Raw genomic sequence first — 20,641 nt, forward strand, 5'->3', positions numbered from 1 at the left:
ATCATCGAATTTTACAGTGGTAGGGGCGTTCTCACCACAGAGAACAACAGTACTACAAACAACACAAATATTCAGCCATTACACTTCACTTCTGATATATAGATGGCAACACTGAAAAATCAGACACAACACTAGATACACACTCAGACTGTTGGATACACACATTTACACTTTCCACACAACTCACTAGGTAGTAAATTGCCCATGGCAATATACCTGAGTTGTGCTCGATTTGAAAAAAAAAAAAGTGGGGGGGGGGGGGGCACCAAAATCATGTTGCTCTTTCCCTCACTAAATTCCTGGTTTTGATGCTGTGGATTACATAGACGATAATGTACAAACTGAATCTGACACGACAGATATTGATATCCTAATTGAAAATTTTTTAGGTAGTTAACAGTGCCATAATTTCAACTTTACCCGGGGGGGGGGGGGGGGGGCAAAGAACATGTACTAAATGTATATATACCATTTCTAGTGCATTCTCTAAAGCTGGGGGCGTTGCTCCCTCCCCCGGCTTTAGAACCCCTGACCCTCCCCCGGCTTTAGAACCCCTGACCCTCCCCCAAATGACAGGCCTGGTAGTTAAAAGGGACATACATGCCGTTATTTTAGAATAAAAACAGTGTAGGTCTGAATTTTATATATAGATGCTGTCAAAACCTAAAAAAAAAAATACAGTATTTAGTAATTATAGACTAATTAATTATTTTGTCTATTTTAAAATTATTTACTTTATCTTTTCAATTAATTTATTTTTATTTTATTTCAATCACACATGAGATCGTTACATAATTTTACATGTTATATCAATTGAACCTTTAAGTGGAGAAACCTATGTTCAACAGAAAAAAATCTTGGTCCCCTTGCAATTCCATTGAAAAAACAGGCTTTACTGTATTTACTTTTAAACATTGGGAATTTCATTAATTAAATTTTATCATATTATGGAACTCGTATTTGTTAAACCTGATAAAAAATTGGGAAGAAAAACGAATTGACACCTTTGGAAGCCCATGACTTCAACTTACGAAAATTGTCTAAAATTTTCAAGTACTTCACTAAAGTAATGCCCAGTTTCATCAATAGAACTGAAATATTATACAGTATACCTCAATAAATTCTGCATGAAATCGCATGTAAATGATCAAAGAGCTGAAATCAAACACCTAGCTACTTTAGTATGTAAAAAAAACATTTTTCTCACAGCCTAATATGTTATTAAAAATCTCTGGTCACAGTCCATTTTATGAGATCAACAGACAGTTTTTCCAAGGAAACCCAGATTAAATCACAGTGGAATATAATGAATGAAACTAAATAATTTATTCAGAATGTTCAATGCAATGATTTGACCATAGCTTTCTTTCGTAACAAAGATAGTTTTGTGGGCCTTCTCTTGGTAATTTCTGGAGGCACATATGCTTCTTCTTCTGATACTTTAGACTTCTGTGACTCAATGATTTTTTCAACTTCTTCCAGTTCTTCCAAAATGGATTCCTCATTCTCAAAAAAGAAGAGATATTTCTCTTTCCAGAAAAGTTCCTCTTTCTTCTCTTCAATTATCTTCAATCGCTGTTCTTTGTCAATGTCCCATTCCTGCTGCTTCATGAGCCTCATACGATCTTCCTGCCACTTCTGAAATAAGGCATTCTGCTCTTCAATATCTGTCTTTTCAAGTTGAGGGATGTTTTTCATTGCTGATTCAAGCTCTTCCTCATGATTTCCAGCAATTAGTTTCCCATCTTTTTCCATCGTTTTGAAATTATTCTAAAATTAAAAAATATTTAAACGTAAATTTTGATCATGATTGCAAAATGTATCATATGAAAAGCAATAAAAATTTTGTGTGATTAACACAAATAAACTATTAATATCATCCATTGAAAAGATAACATACAGTAATGTGTGTCGAGTTTTCCTCACTTCTTTTTTGGTGGGTAAGTTCCTTACAATACTTATATTTCAGGAGAAAATCTCACTCAGTTAAGAAACTTCCAAAAGATCTATATTCGTTCACAAGACAAGCCATCATGCATACATCCTGATCCAAAGCTCATGCTTAACTCCCTTACAATTCCAATTCATTATAAAAATTCCATGGAGAACATTTTACTAAAAAGTCTGTTTCTCAGAAGTTATATAGAAGAATAATCATTTCAAATCCACATTAAACTGTGTGATCCAACCTAATTAGCTGTCCCATGTAAGAAATGATGTTGGTGTAACAAAAATATCAAATAATTAAGCCAAAGTTGAGATTATAAGTTATTATAACTGGTCCATTTTGTCTAACCCCACAGCCATTTCATTATCTTAAAGCTAAATTTAAACAGATCCAAACCAACACATTTACTTGAACCCCTTTAACAGAAATATATTTACTAACAAGCCCCAGTCAATGCTTGTGGTCTAATAACCTCCCCCCCCCCCCTCGTTCTGTCAAAAACAGTCATTATATCAAGAGTAAAACATATAGGATAGTTGCTACATGAAAGTATTTGGGATATATCATACTAGTTATTGTAACAAAAAGGTCACTAAATACATGGTTATTATAACAAGCTAAAATGTAGTGCAGTAATGATTATGGATCCCATTAACTAATGCTGAAGTATTTATAGTTTTAAAGTTCTGAATAACCGCATTGCAGAAATTAAAAGATAGAGCTTTTTGAAGGAAATTCAGTAATCTATCTCGATGTATGATTTTAGAACTGATATTCATGAAGATAATCCCCACACGGTTAAGAGTAAGGGACTTATAGAGTTGCCGTCTTTTAGTAGATATAGCACAAGCTTTTACCCTAGCTTAGGAGCAATTCAAGAAACTGAATTTCCTTAAAATTTAAGACTTCCTGCTTGATTAAAAACTGGTGGCTAATTTATGTGCTCATCAATTTCATTCTATACATCAACATATGATCAAATTATGTCATCATTTGAAGCCATCAGATCAAGTTAAGCGCTCAAAATATTCTGGGGAAAAAATCTAATATTAACCACAGGCTGAATTGAAGAAATACCTCAAATTCACTGATCCACTTTCCCTTCTCTTCAGCATCATCAGGTAAAGCATGTAAACTTTCTTGGAATTTTTCAACCTGTATCAATTGTATAAACAATAACACATTTTAATATTTAGCTTTGGCTAACTCTCAATTCAAGTGACCTAAGAAAGAAATAGGGTGTATTAATTTCTTCACTCACCGCAGACAGCATAAATTTAGGAGAGGCATCAGGCTCTGACTTCTTATTTATGAAATCCATGGCCTTTGCCCACTTGTTGTACATTCCGAGACCCACCAACTGGTATGAGCATCCAAGAATGTTTTTTTCCTCTCGCCCGATCAAATAGAAAGTCTTTCCTATCAGATGATTTGGGTTTACAATATCAAAATGATCATCGAACCAAGGGTTGCGTAAAAATGGCACTCTGACATATTGCTAAAGTAAAAATATAAAAAACAAAAGATTATTATATACAAATGCAACTCTCAAAAATGTCATGAGGAACTAGAAAAAATATGTATGCAATGATTTTTTTTTAAATTCATCAGATTAAGGTTTAAGGATAAGTGTCTACATCAGTGATTCCCTACAAGGGGGCAATATGAGAATGAGTATTTTTTGTTAAGAACTCCTACAATCTTCCATATCAGTTCAAATTTATAGTTTTTGAGCAATTGCTTGATAACCTCTTTACATTGATTTTCTCTCAGTGTTTTCTTTGGAAGTAATTTCACCAGAGGTTCTCAACGTTTTGTGTTCCTTGGATGATTTGTGCCAATGAGATGAAGTTCACCCACCCCCTGTGGCAATAAAGAGAAGAAATGTGCAAACCACAGACCCATTTAAAAATTAATATCCTGTATGTAAAAAATTTAAAGAAAAATTCTCAAGCTCACAGACTTCTTGGAGTCTCTCCAAGAACCCATAGTTAAGAACCGCTTCTTTTGACTGCGTAAATAACTTTTTGACTCCTTGAACGTGAATAAGACTACTTTTTGGATAGCAAGAATTACAAGAAATAGGAGAAAGAAAACTGGGGGGGGGGGGTCAAAGCCCTGGGTTGAAAAATTTAAGGATGTAAAGCAAAAAAGTTTTACATAACAGAAAAAATTTTGTCGTGGAGCTATGAATTTTCACACGGAGGAGGGGAGGGTGCCCCTTCTGACAAAAGTCCTAGTTACAGCCCTGGCAGAGGGAACATGAGGATTTCAGAGAGGCTTTGGTGGGGCACGGCCTTAAAAAGGTTCGGAACCACTGGTCTACATCAAGAAAGATTTTTTTTAAATTCTACATATATATAATATAGTAAAACCTGTCTTCAACAGAATCACAAGGGATCGAGATTTTTTCCCATTGAACACAGGTTTCCACTTAATAATGGTTCAATTGATATAACGTGTAAAATTGTGCAACGATCTCATGTGTGATTTAAATAAAATGAAAATAAATTAATTGAAGATAAAGTAAGTAATTTAAATATAGATACAAGAAAGAAATAATTCGTCTATAATTACTAAATACTGTATTTTGGTTTTGACAGCATCTACACTGCTCAAAACAATTAGGGCAGCAAGCAAAAAAGTGAAGAAAACCGTGCGAGACAGCCACGTGTTGGCATACAATGGATAGTACACGCGTATCAATGCGCAATACAGAAAAAAGACGTAAAAAAATTTGGAATTAAGCTTTAATTTTTTGAAAATATGGAAAAAACATGAAAAGATGATTTAGGGCAACAATTTGGTTACATGTAAACGATAAAAAAAAGTACTGTTTAGACATGATGCATGAGTTTTAATAGGGCGTGTGGTCTCCTCGAACAGCTAAGACTGCTGCACACCTGTTTACCATGGATGCGATGAGGTTATCGATCAGACTTTGGGGAATACTGTTACACTCCTCAAGAAGTGCAATCTGCAAGTCTCGGACAGTAACAGGCGGCCTTGGTCGCCGGATTCAGGTCAGGAGAGCACGCTGGCCATTCCATATGCTGTATTGGTTCCGCTTCAAGCATGTTCTCCACCAGACGAGCTCTATGTGGTCGGGCATTATCATCCTGGAAAACAAAGGAATCTCCAATGGCTCCAGCGTAAGGGATGACATGAGGTCGCAGTATCTCGTCTGCATACCTTCGGGCCGTCAAAGTGCCATTCCGAATGATATGCAGGTCCGTACATTCGCCTATGCTGATTCCACCCCATACCATCCAACCAGCTCGTCTGTATTGTGACCTTTCACGAACAAATGCGGGGTTATTTCGAGTGCCCCTGTCCGATTGGATTCAGGTCAGGAGAGCACGCTGGCCATTCCATACGCTGTATTGTTTCAGCTTCAAGCATGTTCTCCACCAGACGAGCTCTATGCGGTCGGGCATTATCATCCTGGAAAACAAAGGAATCTCCAATGGCTCCAGCGTAAGGGATGACATGAGGTCACAGTATCTCGTCTGCATACCTTCAGCCGTCAAAGTGCCATTCCGAATGATATGCAGGTCCGTACGTCCGCCTATGCTGATTCCACCCCATACCATCCAACCAGCTCGTCTGTATTGTGACCTTTCACAAACGAATGCTGGGTTATTTCGAGTGCCCCTGTCCCTCCATACCAGAACACGTCGGGTGTCACACTCCAGACTGAATCGGGACTCATCTGTAAACAGCACTTGGCTCCAATCATGTTGCTTCCAATCTCGATGTTCAGCAGCCCATCTTCTTCGGGCCACACGGTGGCGTGGGGTCAACGGAATGCAGACCATTTGCCTACGTGCATAGAGCCCTCCCTCATGAAGCCGATTACGTACTGTTTGGCTGGACACCCTTTGTCCTGTTGCCAAGAGCAACCGTCTTTGCAGCTGCGTAGCATTCTCTGTTCTGTTTCGACGGGCTGTTAACCGTACATACCGGTCATCAGTTGCTGTAGTCACTCGTGGCCGACCTTGCCCTGGTCGACGTCTAACATTTCCTGTTTCTTGGAATCGATTCCACAGCCTTGCAACAACACTTCTGGCGACTCCAACAGCGTCCGCGATACTACGTTGTGTTTGCCCGGATTCCAGTCTGCCTATAACACGCCACACCATGGATTCCGGTAAATCACGTTATTGAGACATCCTCAAGTCACCTTGTCTCAAAAAAAAAATACTGCGCAATCGAATTCCACAGTTACGGCAGTAAAACAGACGTTTCTGCAACATCCCAATTTCTGCCCTTATCTCCTTTTTCTGGTTTTTGACGTCATGAACTTTGATTTGCATATGAAGTTTTCTTCTTCCGTTTGCTGCTAGGCTTTAAATTATGGATGATTCATTTTATGTTACTTATCGGTATACATCTTTGCGTAATTTTGTTAAAACCATGTGCTCCCCTAATTGTTTTGAGCAGTGTATATGAAATTTCAACGTCCACTGTTTTTCTTCTGAAATAACGACATTTACGTTCTTTTAACTTCCTCAAAAATTTTCAATTAAGGTGTTAATATCTGTTTTCAGGTTCAGTTTGTACATTATTGTCTGTTTATGTAATCCTCAGCATCAGGGCAGTAACTAAGAATTTTGTGAGGGCAACATACACATGATTTTTCCGCCTCTACCACTGTAAAATTTGGTGATTTTATAACTGTGTTTTTGTCACCACCTAACATTTTCCACCCCTTGAATTTTGCCACCAGAGGGCAGTTGTCCTTTGCCTTTCTCTAATTAATTATGGCCCTGGTCAGCTTTGCAATCACGAAATGTGCACTGCTTGTATACAATTTTGTAACTCTTGCATATTATTTTGAAATTCAACGTTATACTGATTTCTCCCATGGAAAAGCCTACTTTTCTGAAAAATTTTGTTACAATTTCAGAAAGCAACTGCTTTACTACATATGGCTTATCAAAACCACAGTATCAAGTACAGAAATGAACTCACATTTACAAGCATTGAGTAAAAAATTCCAGTGGCGGACTTTAACATTTTGTATGATTCTATTGGTTTGGTCTATTGGTCGCCAAATACTCACAGCGTTCATGTGAAATTTTCCATTAAAGGGTACAATTTTCTTTTCCATTTCTGCATTAGACAGGTTCCATTTAATCCAGGTTTTTTAGTGTGTATTTTGGCATTGAAAAATCCCGGGACCACGTTTTTTCTCCCGTTGAAGACAGGTTTCCGCTTAATACAGGTTCCGTTGAGGTCATTGATCATTTTTGTTGCACCACGGTCATTTTCTGCACACGAGGGCTAATTAGACCGGGACCTACAATTTATTGCCGATTCCGAACGGCAGGCTTGTTTTTCTTTCTCATCGAGAGGTTGGTGTGCTAACCCCTCGATGGGGGACTCCCTGCGGTAGCAATTTTTGCTGCGGTCAAGTCGCCGTTTTTTGTTGTACCCCTGTGTCAGGAAAGTTTTCTGACAAGGACGGACTGGGTATCAAACTCGCGACACCTCTAAACATCCTTTGGTTCTTTAGGCGAGCATCTTATCGACCGGGCTACTGCGCCCGTTCCATTGAGGAACTGTAACGTTTTAATGTATAATTATGATCATCTTGAGAGAATCAGGGTTTGAATAGTGGACTTACCACTTCATCATCATCATCGGCATTCTCTTGCATTGTTTTTTCATCGTCTTCTTCCTCCTGCTTCCATGACTCTAAAGTAGGATCCTCTTTCAAAAACTTCTGACAGGAATACAGACCCAGGTAACGACTTATGCGGTTAGAGAAATGTTCTTGATGCATCATAAGACATGCTATTTCAGTAGCATCTGAAAAAAAAAGGGTTTTTCACCTCATTAATAAAAGTAGCTTTCCACTATTGATCTTGTGAAAATACCATTGATGCTATTCAGATGAGACAGAAGCATATAGAGGGCCTGTGCAATTCAAAAATAGTTAAATTTCAATGCTGTCAGATTCAGACAAGAAATGATTACCAGAAACATATCATAGAAATGTACTATGATTTATTGAAGCACTGGCATCCAAAATAAGAATGAATTTTTCTCATAACTCTCTCTAATTGTAGATAAACATGCGGTAAGATGTGTTTGAAGAAAAAATTTAAAAAGTGGGAATTCTTTTTATTCTATCCCTGTATAAAACTGATATTAATTAAATAAATACAACATGGAAAAATTCTGTGTTTAAACTATGAAAGGAAAAACCTAATCAAATACTGATAAAATTATACCTCTATATCTTTTCTCTTTCAAGAAAGTATCCATCAACATATTATAACAGTAGAAATCTGGGAAGATCCCATAATTTTGTCTGTCTCTCAATATTCGAAATAACGACTCATAATCTGCAGAATTCAATAAAGCTCTGACAACTGCATACTGTGTTGAATCTAGGATCTCAGTGGCTCGTTTCGTTCTTCTGAATCTACAATTGGAAAATGAAAACACACAAGCAGATTAAAAATAAAATTCATCATCAGCACACATTGAATTACACCACAACTTAAGTTACCTAATATTATCACAAGAAATTTACAGAAATCATGAAGTGGGTTAGTTTAAAAGAAAAAACTTTGAATGAAACTATTCAAAATCTTTAGTAGGATTTTCTACTTCTCATTTACCAATAGAAGACAGGTATATAGATCATCTACCTCAAAGAAATACAGTAATACCCTAGCATACATACCTCAACCAATATTTATGTCATCTCATCCTAAAAATAATTTTTCTCAATTTGATTTTTGATTGATTTTGAACATGGGGCAGAGATGCCTCCTCCCCCAGCATCAAAGGAGGAGTCGATTGATCGAATGTATATGTCATAGCTGCCAACTTTTGAAAATGAAAATTCTGGAGATTTTCGCGCAAACCCGTATTTTATGCTTAAACCCCTCCCTAATAAATACAATAGGGATTTTTCCCGAATAAAATAGGGATTTTCCAAACATAAAAGTTAAAGCATAGGGAATAAAATCCCTATGCGAAAAACAAGTTAAATTGGAGGCCAAAACTTCAATGATATAAAAATAAATATTGTGTTCAATCAGAAACACTGTGAACAAACATTCTGCGCGAATGACCCCGAAATCATCGGAAGATGAAGGAAAAAAGCGCCAATTTTTGAAGAACACTGACTTTTTGTGACACTTGCTTGATTTTTTTTTTCATTTCACAAGTGATGATAGCAGACTTTCCATGGCCAATGTTTATGTCCATAACACAACTTGTACAAAAAGGAAAAGTTGGCCCTCTTCTGGAACGTTTGATGAAAGGAAATTCATTGGAATAAGTATCTTTAAAATTGATTAAATATGTTTTTGCTTATCAGTATTCATGTTTTGTTATATCGCACCTACGTAACTTCAACAAAAGAAATTTTGAGCATATGTGCATCACTATAATCTTCAATTATTATCCAGGACTATTGGCTGCTAAGCCATTTCCCTGAGTGATAAGACAAACAACTTTTCTTGTTACCATCAGAGGGTTTGTAAAACTTCCTTAAAAAGGGAATTTCCCCATTTACAAGGTGTGACGTCATTTCGAAAGGGGGAAAAAAGAGTCTTCATGCCCCACAAGAAATTCCTTAGGGATTGTTTTTAAAGGTGGAGATTTTTTTTTTAATGAAGTAGGGAATGTTTAGGAACAATTAGGGATTTTTTGTTATTTTCTTAAAAATTCGGGAGATTTAAGAACTTTTTGGGAGGTCGAGTAATGAAGCTAAAATTCGGGAGATTCCCAAAAAATTTGAGAGACTTGGCAGCTATGATATGTGTATATATGAATTGACATCATCATGCCCCATACTTTCAAGTCTATCTCTGCCTACGATTTTGAACAAAGATTAAATTCACATCGCATTCTTAGTGAGAAATGTTACCCCAAGAGTAAGAATAATTACCCCAAGAATAAAAAAATCTGCAAATTCACTTCTTTTCTCTTCCTGAGGAGAGAGACATTACCACTGGAAAAGTTTCCCTCTCTCTCAGCTTAAGTTTTTTTAAATTTAGATCCTCAGTTTTGGAATGAATTACTGGCATAAACCAGAGTAGAATTTTGTGTCTTTCCTACATTATTATTACACTATGTCCCAAAAGTTTATAGAATCTCGAAAAAGTTGTTTTCCAGATGAATGAAAATAGATGCATGAATGTGTAAAAAATATTGTATTACAGACCAGATGTGATTTTTTTTTTCCAATGAGTTGTTGAATGCCAACCATTTTTATACCAAAATAAAAAACAAAACAAATAAAAGCTGTCCCAAAAGTTTATAGAATAATCAAATACATTACAATTTATGACACACAAACATGTGTTAATTAATAACTGATAATTTTTCTATAATTTTGAGCGACATCAAACAAGCGATCTTTCATTGAAAGAATTACTTTGTAGGAGTTTCAGATCCAAATTCTACTATTCAGTTTCTATGGCATGTTTCGAGACATTCGCCACCTTGAACTGTAGCCCATCGGAGTAGATGAATATATTGCTGAGAGCAGGACTCATTGGTGGCCAGGCACAATTTTCCATTTTGAAATAGGTGTTTGCAATATACACTCATGTCCATAAATTAAGGATAATACAGAATCACACGGAAATCGAAATCTAAAGTAAAAATTTCACCTGTAGAATTATCACACACATCTGCAAGATATGCAAATATCTTGCAGATGATTGCATGATTGCATATCATGCTTGCATGATATGCAAATTTCAGGAAGGAAGCCACCAGATGATGCCGATAGTATGTCACAATGACGAGAGTGTAAGAGGGGGTATATAAGGAATGGTGGCAAAGAAGTGAAATTGTTCACAAGAATTCTGTAAGGCGCTCAGTGCCATAAGCGAATAGTTATGACACAGAGGACGCATGTGGATGATTTTTTACTTGGTAGAATTATCGGCAGAATGGAATGTGGCCGTACTCAGATGGAAGTATCCGAGGAACTTGGAATTGCCCAAAGTGTCATCTCTAGGCTTTGGCAACGATTCTAAGATAACGGAAATGTCAGTAGACGTTACAGTACAGCTTGCCTGAGTTACAACGCCAAATGAAGACCGGCATTTGGCAGTAACTGCCAAAAGAAGCAGACGGAGCACAGCATCCGACCTGTCTCGTCAGATATCTGTAGCCACGGGTACCACAGTTTCAAGGCAAACCGTGTACAGACATTTGGGAGATATTGGTCTATATGCTTGCAGGCCTGTCAGATGTGTTCCGCTCAGCGGCAACTCACTGTCGGCAGCGATTAGCCTGGAGTAGAGAACATGCAATATGGACATCATCACAGTGGGCTTGTGTGATGTTTTCAGACGAGTCCAGGTTCAGCTTGCAGTCTGATTCACGTCGGACTTTCATATGGATAACGCCAGGTACCCGTTACCACCAAGACAACATCATTGAACGACACCGTTACGGTGGTGCAGCATTGCTCATTTGGGGTGGAATTATACTGGGTTCCAGAACAGATCTGCATGTTCAAACCGGAACCATGAAAGCCCAAATTTATCGGGACATCATTCTGGAACAACATGTACGTTTGTTTAGGGGTGCCATGGGCGCAGAATTTGTGTTTATGGATGACAACGCCCATCCTCACCGAGCAAACATCGTAAACGAATGCCTTGAATCCGAGGATATAACCCGTATGGAATGGCCAGCATTCTCACCTGACTTGAATCCGATAGAGACATGCTTGGCTGACGAGTTGTAGCCCGTCAACCACCTCCTACATGTGTACCGGAACTTCGGAGAGCATTGCTTGCTGAGTGGAGTCATCTTCCCCAAGATCAGATCGATAATTTGATACTCAGCATGCCTAAGCATTCTAAGGACTGTATTTCATCGTATGGGAGACATACAATGTATTAATCATCATACCAACCATGTAATAGTAAGTTTTTGTAAAGGAGATATTTTTTACAATTGCTCCAGGGAGCAAAAATCGTAGTTTTTATGAATGGTATCATACATACACCATCGTTTCTGTTCTTTATCTTTTGTTTAATAAATGGGCTTTATGAATAAGTAACGTTTGTTTTGTTTCTCAACCTTTATTTGCCGGAGCTGGCATTATCCTCAATTTATGGACATGAGTGCATTATGTTCTCATGAAATTTTTCCAGTAACCATCACATCAGGTAATTTTGATTGATGTTTGAATCATGCAAAACTAAATAGGAGACATAACAATTTAATAATCTATTTACTTGTACAGAAGATGCTCCAACTCTTCTAGTTCATGCTCTTGCTGAACACAATTAGCAAACTGGAAAAAAAAAAGAAGTTAGATAACTTGATATTCTATATAGCAGTATCTTGTAATGCAGTGGTTGTAATGCAGATTGTTGTTATGGTAAATGTCTAAGAAACACGCTTGTTTGTCAATTCAAATATAATCACATGAAAATAATTTTGATAATGATATGACATTACAGTGGGCCTCCCGTATTCGCGGTGGTTACATTCCGGAGGTGACCGCGAATAACCGAAATCATGGATTTTTTTTTATATCTCGTTTACTGAACATCATCAGAAGAGCAGGGTGACACAGAGGAAGAAGGGAATGTAAAAGAGGGTGCAAAGATTACTGGCAATGTTTCCTGAAAGAAAATTGTGATTTTTTCTGTTTGCGATTTCTTCATCTTCATATCATCAAGTATGTTGTTAAGGCTTCCTAACAATCTTTCTACATTTGAGGAAAGTACCATAAAGGGATCTACATCATGAAAATAATCTATTGCTGATTTGAACTTGCAAAGTCTTTCCGCTATGTTATTTATGGTGAACTTGTTCACCACTTTTTCATCTTGATCTTCTTCATCTGGTACCGCTTCAATTTCAGGAGCAGTCAATTGCATTAATTCCTCCTCTGTCAATGCCTCTGAATTGCTATTAATTAGCTATTCAACTTCTATATCCATAACATTGAACCTACCTGTTTCACTAACGTGATAGTGTCTTTTATAATCTCTTCAGTTGGCTCTGTAGAAATGGTTGTGTGCTGGAGCGCTCATTGTGGCCAAAGATTAATCCCACCCGAGTTGTGACTATTTCTCTCTTAAAAGTTTCGGCTCTAGTGATGACAGTAATGTCATTAGTGATAGTGTACAACTCTTCCATACATTCAAGACATTTTATGCATTTGCATCTTCTATTTGCATGCACAATAATCTCCACTGAGTGGCGTGTATAGTGAGCCTTGAATGCTCGCATAACCCATCATCAAGGGGCTGAATGATAGATGTTGTATTAGGAGGCATATAAAGGACTTCCACACCATCAACTTTGATCTCATTGACATCTGGGTGTCCAGGAGCATTATCCAGTATCAAAAGAACTTTTAATGACATTATTTCACTCTCAAGGTATCTCCTGGCTTCCGGAACGAAACACTGTTTAAATCAATCCAGGAAAAGTGTTTTCATAGTCCAAGCCCTTTTATTTTTCATCCAAAATACTGGTTTGCATGTTGGAAATAGAAGAGGGGAAAAACATTAATGCAGAAGATTTCACTTTCGTCCTCACCTTCTCTTTCTGACGCACCCCTTATTTGTTCTCTCCCACTCTCTTATCAATGTTAAAAAAATTATGAGGGAAAAAAAGAAGTATAGAAAGAATGGGAAAGGAGAAAAAACGACTTCCATTCATAGGGTAACAATGAAACTTTGTGATGAGAAAAAGAGGCAAAAAAACAGGGAGAGCTGGAATGAGTATCTTCCAATTGCATTTGGACAAAATATCCCATCCCTGATTGTTAAGAGGTTAAAAAATTGGTAGAAAAAGCATGAGTCATCATTTAGACACTTGGATTATCATCTAACAAGTCTTTACCTAAATTCAATTGAAAGTTTATGGAACTTGTTAGAAACAAAACAGAGACTGACTCTTTTTGGATTCATCAAGATTCTCGGTGAAACAATTATGTAAGTCTGGATAAGGCTGGCATTACACTATAAAAGTTTTAGAAAGTTCTTTTATAAAACTTGAAAAATGTAACCAATAAGCGTATCAGTTACATTTGAACAAATGTAAACAGTAGGCTTATTGTTTGTTTTCTTTCAAGTTTTGTAAAAGATCTTTTATCAAACCTTTATAGTGTAATCCCAGCCAAAATATGAGTGTCCAAATATCGCACAAACACATAAAATTAATTTCACGTTGAATGCGTATTTAATTTGATCAGACTATTTTATAGTGTATGACTTTCTTCCACCATGGAGGTACACTAAAATTCCAATACACACATACCAATTAAGTATGTGGTGCCTCTGTGTGCACAAGAGCACCCCTAAAGCAGAATGCTTTGCATTGTTCTGCAAACAGGCGCTTGGCTGGCTGGAAATGTTCTGCAGTAAAAATCTGCATCATAGTGTTTTCTACATTTTTCTTAAAATTCTTCCAGATTGTTCTGCAATGGCGCTGATTGTTCTGTGACGCACGTCACCGATTTTGGTATATTCTGCTTTGGGGCAAGAGCATTTTGGCTGTACACAGCCAAGGGAGAACATTGGTAGCACCAAATCCATCAGATTAACACTGAAAACTATAATATGCTCAAGGTACAGTAAAACTTCTCTTTCACAGACACCAACGGGTCAAAAAAATGTGTCCTTGAAAAAAAAAGGTGACCATTAATCAGTGGTTTGAAATTCACACTTTTGTTATACAATGGGAAACTATTATTTGGCTTTAAAAGAGGGGGTGATGCTTAACAGGGGTTTTACTGTACTAGAATTAATCCCCCTTCTCCCCACACACACAGTGAAATTTAATAACTGGAGTTGTTCAATAGTTGTTCAGAAATAGCATGCATTTGGAAACTTAAAAACTTTTTCTGTTCACGGTTAACTAACTTTTATTTTTTTTTTTATTAGTTAAATAATAAGATTTTCATCACTATAATCAATGAAATGAACATAAAAGACAATAATTACTAAATCAATGTCAACTCCACTCGCCAGTCTTTTTGTTTGGAACTTTTTGTCAACTTCGATGAAATAAATATCTGTGTCAAAAGGAAAAATATCATATTTTTCAAATATCTCTCTATGATAATCATATAAAATAATCATAAAATAAAATATAATTATCATAAAGCATAATTATAATTATTATAATATGTATTATAATAAATAATATATATATATTATAATAATTATTATTATATATATAATAAAAAAAAAAATATATATATATATATATATATACATATATATATATATATATATATATATATATATTATAATAATTATCATAATATGAAATCCTCATAAATATAAAATAATCAACCAATCAATTACAGTTTTTGAAGTGAATAAATACTCGAAAGCGCATTTTCTGATGGTAGTAAAAACTCAAGAAATGATGTCAACAGCTTAATTTTTGGTGATTTAATTGATGACAGTGCTGCCACTCAATATAATGGTAATCACCTGCAACGATAGTTTTCTGGTTTGCACTGTATCGTTATATGAAAGTTTCAGTCACTATATACTTATTTTTTTTAACCTGATTCTCAGTTTGTGAAAATAATGAAAAAAGCAAAATAAACAATATAGTATAGTAAAAAAGAAGGGGCTGGACAAACAGGTGCAAAGGGGGGCAATCACATTGGGCCACAAAATGTTAAGGGCAGTGGAACCAAACTTTTTTTAACTATAACTGCTTTAAAAAAAACCAGAACTTAAAGTTCTGTGGATATATTGATGAAAAATATGTTGATTTACTAGTAGACACATACACAGGCCTATCACAGTGAATCTATGTGGGCCCTCCCCCACACATCATCCTAGAATGGGGCCTTGATTTTTGACAGGATCCCAGACTTTTAGCTGAATCCTTACAGTTATTGATTTTCAAGAAAATTAGAGTTTTAAATATTAAAGAAATAAGGCCCCAGGGCAGTGTCATTGCCTTAATGCATGGGCCTACCTGGGCACAGCCAAGGGCCTTAAGAGCAGAGGGGCCTCTCAAAAATACAATCTGGTTACAATTTTCAAGATTAACAAGGTAAATTAGTAGGCAGGTATTTCCGACCAAGTATAGGCTTAAAAGAATACTTTGTTTGAGGATCAAAATGGTCCTAGAGACTGGTCAGCCAGGCTGACAAGGCTCTCTGTGGCATGACTGAATGAACGCTAGAACTTTGCCACTGGACTTATCCTGTTGCAGAGATCTCTTCCAGCCCAGCTTCTGTGGCAGGGCTGTCAATCGCACAAAAAATCTCAAATTGCATGCAGTTCTTCTTCCCTCCCCCCCTCAATCTTGTTAACATGAGGTTCTCTATCAACCTGATTCTTCCAGTGGAACTATCCCATGAGTTAAGGCAGCCCTGCATTCGGAAACATCTTCAGAAAGGTTCTTTGATGGACCTGAATTCTGAGTCTTTTAAAAAGAGACCCCATAAATTTATCTTCTGTGAATGCATAGAGAAAAAGTTAGTTAAGCTCTAACCCTATCATATCTCTCATGGGCGGGGAAAGAGGCATGCATATAAATATTAAAAAAGGGCACAAAATGACCAAGTTTGGCCCTGAGTGTAATGATAGAATATTTGTTCCGTTGCAGGCTTGTTGCTCTCTGTGGCATGGCTTTTTACATGGCATGGCTCGAAGTTGGAAAACCACAGAAAACCTACTTCATCCTACCACCACTAAGGGGCTGTTCAAGTATTACGTCATCATCGATGGGGTGGGGGGGTTGGATAATGCTTACGTCATCAACCACCCTTTATGAAACTATGAGTTAGGATTCAGAGGGGGGGGGGGGAAGGGGGGTCAGCGTTTTGCTGAATTTTGTTGACAAGGGGGGAGGGGGTCAAAAATGGCTAAAAATTTGCTTATGTAATACTTGAACGGCCCCTAAGCTGCCAATCAAATTCGAAGCTAGATCCTTGAGAGTTGGGGAGTGATACCTACATGACCTCATAAAAGCGTACATGTACCACAATGATCCAAGGAAATTCTCAAGTTTAGTTACTGTTTGATACACAGCAAGGTAACTGCAGTTCTTTACAAATACAGAGAGACAAATGTTTATACGTACTCATCTTGACATTTTTAAGTAAAGGACAATCAAATCGTCTCTGCCAAGCTTCATTACACGAGTAAGCTTCCGAAAGAAATGTACGAACACCTATAGGAAAGAAAGAAAACAAACAAATTTCAAAATCTTACTTGGAAATCTTTTATACGGTGAAACGCCTGTATAAATACACTCAAGGGACCAACAAAAAACATGTTTTAAAAGATTTATCATCATAGATTAAATATATTAACACTGCAGAAAGTCAGGCCCATCATTGCCCCCCCCCCCCGGCTTTTGAAAATATACTAAAAATGGCATATATATATATACACAAATATATATATACATACATTGAGTACATGTGATGTTTGCTCACGAGACTTTGCTCGGCCACGTGTACGCCTAATCACGTTTTGTCTCATAAACGGTTGAAGCATGGCATTCATCAGGATCCCCCGGTTGCTGATACATCATGGAAGCCCTTATGGTTGTAAAGTGTGTGATGCTAGATTCACAGTTGTTGCTAATCGTCGACATCGTGAAAAGAAGCATATAAATTGCCCCGGGAGTTCAATTCGGACTATCCGGACCTTCTTAAAGGGGATTTCTTCCTAGGCTACATGAATGAAGCCCAAGAAGAGGCATAAAATATATGGCAAAGAGGAGATGGGTCATCCTGAGACTATCTTAAGGAGAAGGCAATATACATCCTGGCAGCACATGTAATGACCGTGGAGGGCCGAAGAGGCAATGAAGAAAAAGATGAAAGAAGACCCACCAGGATGAAGCAGCTGCCAAGACCCAATCCCTGTTCCCATCCTGAGACTATCTTAAGGAGAAGGCAATATACATCCTGGCAGCACATGTAATGACCGTGGAGGGCCGAAGAGGCAATGAAGAAAAAGATGAAAGAAGACCCACCAGGATGAAGCAGCTGCCAAGACCCAATCCAAATTTATTTTAGGCCGCTGTGGTGGTCGAGTGGTTATAGTGCCGGACTCGTGATGCGAGGATCCGGGTTCGAACCCCACAGTGGTGGTCGGCTGAAGTTGGTTTTCTGTGGTTCCCAACTTCAAGGCGCAAATGCGAGCCGATCTCCCCGTTAAAAAGTCTCGCCACAGAGAGCAACAGTCCTACAACGATAAATCATTCAACCATAACACTTCACTCATAGTTAGTAAAACTGGGGGCAGATGACAGCACTACACATAACAAGCATTACACAGAAACAAACTTTACGTCAGGTTGCACTACACGTACACGCACATTCCCGCATGTACCGATTCGTTGGGGGGTTCCGGGGGGGGGTGCATGTGGGGTGTAGCAGTAGGGGCTCGGGGATCCATGATGTTCTTAAGTGCAGCCACCTCGTTGGGCAATTTGCCTGTTGTGGCGTTGTATTTGTATTTGTATTTGTATGTGCTTTGCCACCCCCCTCCCCCCCCGGAAAAAGTTGAAATGACGGCCCTGCGAAAAATCTATCAAGGAGTAGGAGTAATATTGTTATAAATTATTTTCACAGTGTGTAAAAGAAAATTATAACGACCATAAAAATCATTTGAATAATTAATCGTTATTAAATACAGCAAAATTTTGATATAATGATACTTCCAGGAACAATGAAAAAATATTGCGGTAGAGAGATTATCGTTATATTGAGAGGCAGCAATTTAACATTAGAGTCTAGATCGTAGTTATGCAAGGATGACGTCACTCTCCGCTACCATACGAAGGTTTTTTTTTAACAACTGGCTGTTGCGAATATATATTTTGGAAAGAGAGAAAATTCAACTGCCCCTGCGGGGGCAGACGTGAACCCACGTCCGTTGCAGTTGAATTTACTCTTTTTCCAAAACATATCTTCGCAATAGCCAGTTGTTAAAAAAACCTTCGTATGTTAGCGGAGAGTGACGTCATCCTTGTATAAGTCGCCATCTGATGGCAGCATGAGCAGTTGTGAGCTTGGCCTGAGTCTGGTCCGGCCATCCATGGACGGTCCCTTTCAGTGTACACGAACTCCAAGGAAAGATTGAGAGATTCGGTGCCTCTGTAGTCTAGTGGTCTAGGGCGTTCACCCGGAAAGTGAAAGGACGTGGGTTCGTTCCCCACAGGGGCAGTTGAATTTTCTCTCTTTCCAAAATATATCTTCGCAACAGCCAGTTGTTAAAAAAAACCTTCGCAGATCCCAGTTTCCCAAACTTTTTTGTCCCATTGTCCCTTCTTCAGAAAATTTTTTTCTCTGATCCCCCCCCCCCCCAATGCAACCTAACTCACAGAATTCTATGTTATACCCATAGCTTTTAACGCCCACATTGGGAAGCACCGGTCTAGTAGTGATACTACTATGATTCGACCCACAATTGTACTTGTGGTTATTTCTCTGGATATGAGTATGGCACGTTGCTTTAGTTCTTTTGCAGCACCCAGTAGATAGCGTCACTAAAGCATCATATTCACTAGACACACCAATTGAGAGGGAACGATTGCCCAAGAGCCGAATAATATGGGGGGAAAATTTGGTCTGTCCCATAAAATACAGGGCTATCCAATGAACATAAAAGAAAGCTTTGATATAACCCGCCACTTGGCGACATTTTATTTCGGCGCTGGCGACTTATCGTCCAAGTTGTTGGCGTGTCCCTTATACTGAAGTTGTTCCCAAGATTTCTGGGGGGCGGAATCAATCAAGATTAAAGGGGGATCGATGACTAAAAGTATTTAGGAACCGCTGGGTGAATCTAGATTATTAAATTCCACAATTGTTGTTTTAATAAGCGAATGAATAAAACTTACCATCTCGATTTCTTAGAAGATTTTGTATTGAAAATTTAGTTAACGCGAGTGATCGAAACATCATCGTTTCTCCGATTCACAAGCATGTGTTTAGGCTCTCACAGAGAGAGAAAACACCGCTGAAATTTGTAAACAAAAGCTATAGCAGGACGTAGTTTTGATCTTCATTCAGAAAATTTAAAAAGGTCATAGTTTTATAGAATGAAGTGACCATACGTCCTGTAGCTCACAGGACATTGTAGTATTTTTCATGCCACGGAGATTTCAGTGATGATGCGAAATCATACGCATCTCTTAAATGTGCCGTTAAAAGAGCAACTTTTTGTCTGATCCTGTTCAGTTTATCGACTTTGCTTGTTGGGAACTGAGATGAACGAAAACTTCTGCTTCAAATTAAAGACTCGATCATCACTACTTTAGTCACTTTTGTTTCATACATTAGATGGTAGCACCAATAATATATATCCGTTTTTCCCAAAGTAGGCGATATCACTCCCCTCCCCCAGGTGATGGAACGGTCCACGGCAACACCTTCTAAAGCAGAGGCTGCTCTAGAAGGTGTTGTCCAGGGATAAACCGGCACGACGTCGGAATGTCGAATGAATACCGAACGTCGGAAAGAGGTTGGAAATTTGTACGTGTCCGATATCGGACGATATAGTAAAAATGTATTCACTCAATAAACGCCGAAATATCTTCTTTTTTCTCTGAAAAAGCTTTACTCTAATTTTTAAGCATTTCGTTTCAAAGAAGAATATCTTGTACGATAATTGGTTCCTTTTGAAATAATCCGAATTTCTCTATGTCGAACTGCGTCGACAAATGTATGCTATTTCTACGTCGGGCGGTATCGGT

At 37.8% G+C, this 20,641-nt stretch overlaps 1 protein-coding gene across 1 annotated transcript; it reads right to left on the bottom strand.

Annotated features, from left to right (window-relative positions):
• Nucleotides 1–1,307: 1,307 nt before the first annotated feature.
• Nucleotides 1,308–19,929, bottom strand: LOC149088116 (uncharacterized). Its single transcript, XM_089244605.1, has 9 exons — nucleotides 19,787–19,929; nucleotides 17,012–17,101; nucleotides 14,902–14,972; nucleotides 12,175–12,233; nucleotides 8,188–8,381; nucleotides 7,578–7,762; nucleotides 3,210–3,446; nucleotides 3,026–3,103; nucleotides 1,308–1,770 (listed from the first exon to the last, which is right to left on the bottom strand). The coding sequence occupies exons 1-9, from the start codon at nucleotides 19,848–19,850 to the stop codon at nucleotides 1,339–1,341; spliced, it is 1,410 nt and encodes a 469-aa protein (XP_089100731.1). The 5' UTR covers nucleotides 19,851–19,929; the 3' UTR covers nucleotides 1,308–1,338.
• Nucleotides 19,930–20,641: the final 712 nt, after the last annotated feature.

This window comes from Pholcus phalangioides, unplaced genomic scaffold (genome assembly GCF_987345545.1).
Source record: "Pholcus phalangioides strain wild (caught in Gottingen) unplaced genomic scaffold, Ppha-v1.0 ptg000003l_1, whole genome shotgun sequence".
NCBI classification, from domain to species: domain Eukaryota; kingdom Metazoa; phylum Arthropoda; class Arachnida; order Araneae; family Pholcidae; genus Pholcus; species Pholcus phalangioides.

What these genes read in the sequence shown, in the direction of transcription:
- LOC149088116 (XM_089244605.1), bottom strand. Translation starts at nt 19,850, where the DNA reads ATGATGTTTCGATCACTCGCGTTAACTAAATTTTCAATACAAAATCTT. An exon ending in ACTTAAAAATGTCAAGATGA is followed by an intron (nt 14,973 to 17,011) that starts GTACGTATAAAC and finishes CTTTTGACACAG; the next exon opens with ATATTTATTTCATCGAAGTT. An exon ending in GAAAGAGAAAAGATATAGAG is followed by an intron (nt 7,763 to 8,187) that starts GTATAATTTTAT and finishes TTTTTTTTTCAG; the next exon opens with ATGCTACTGAAATAGCATGT.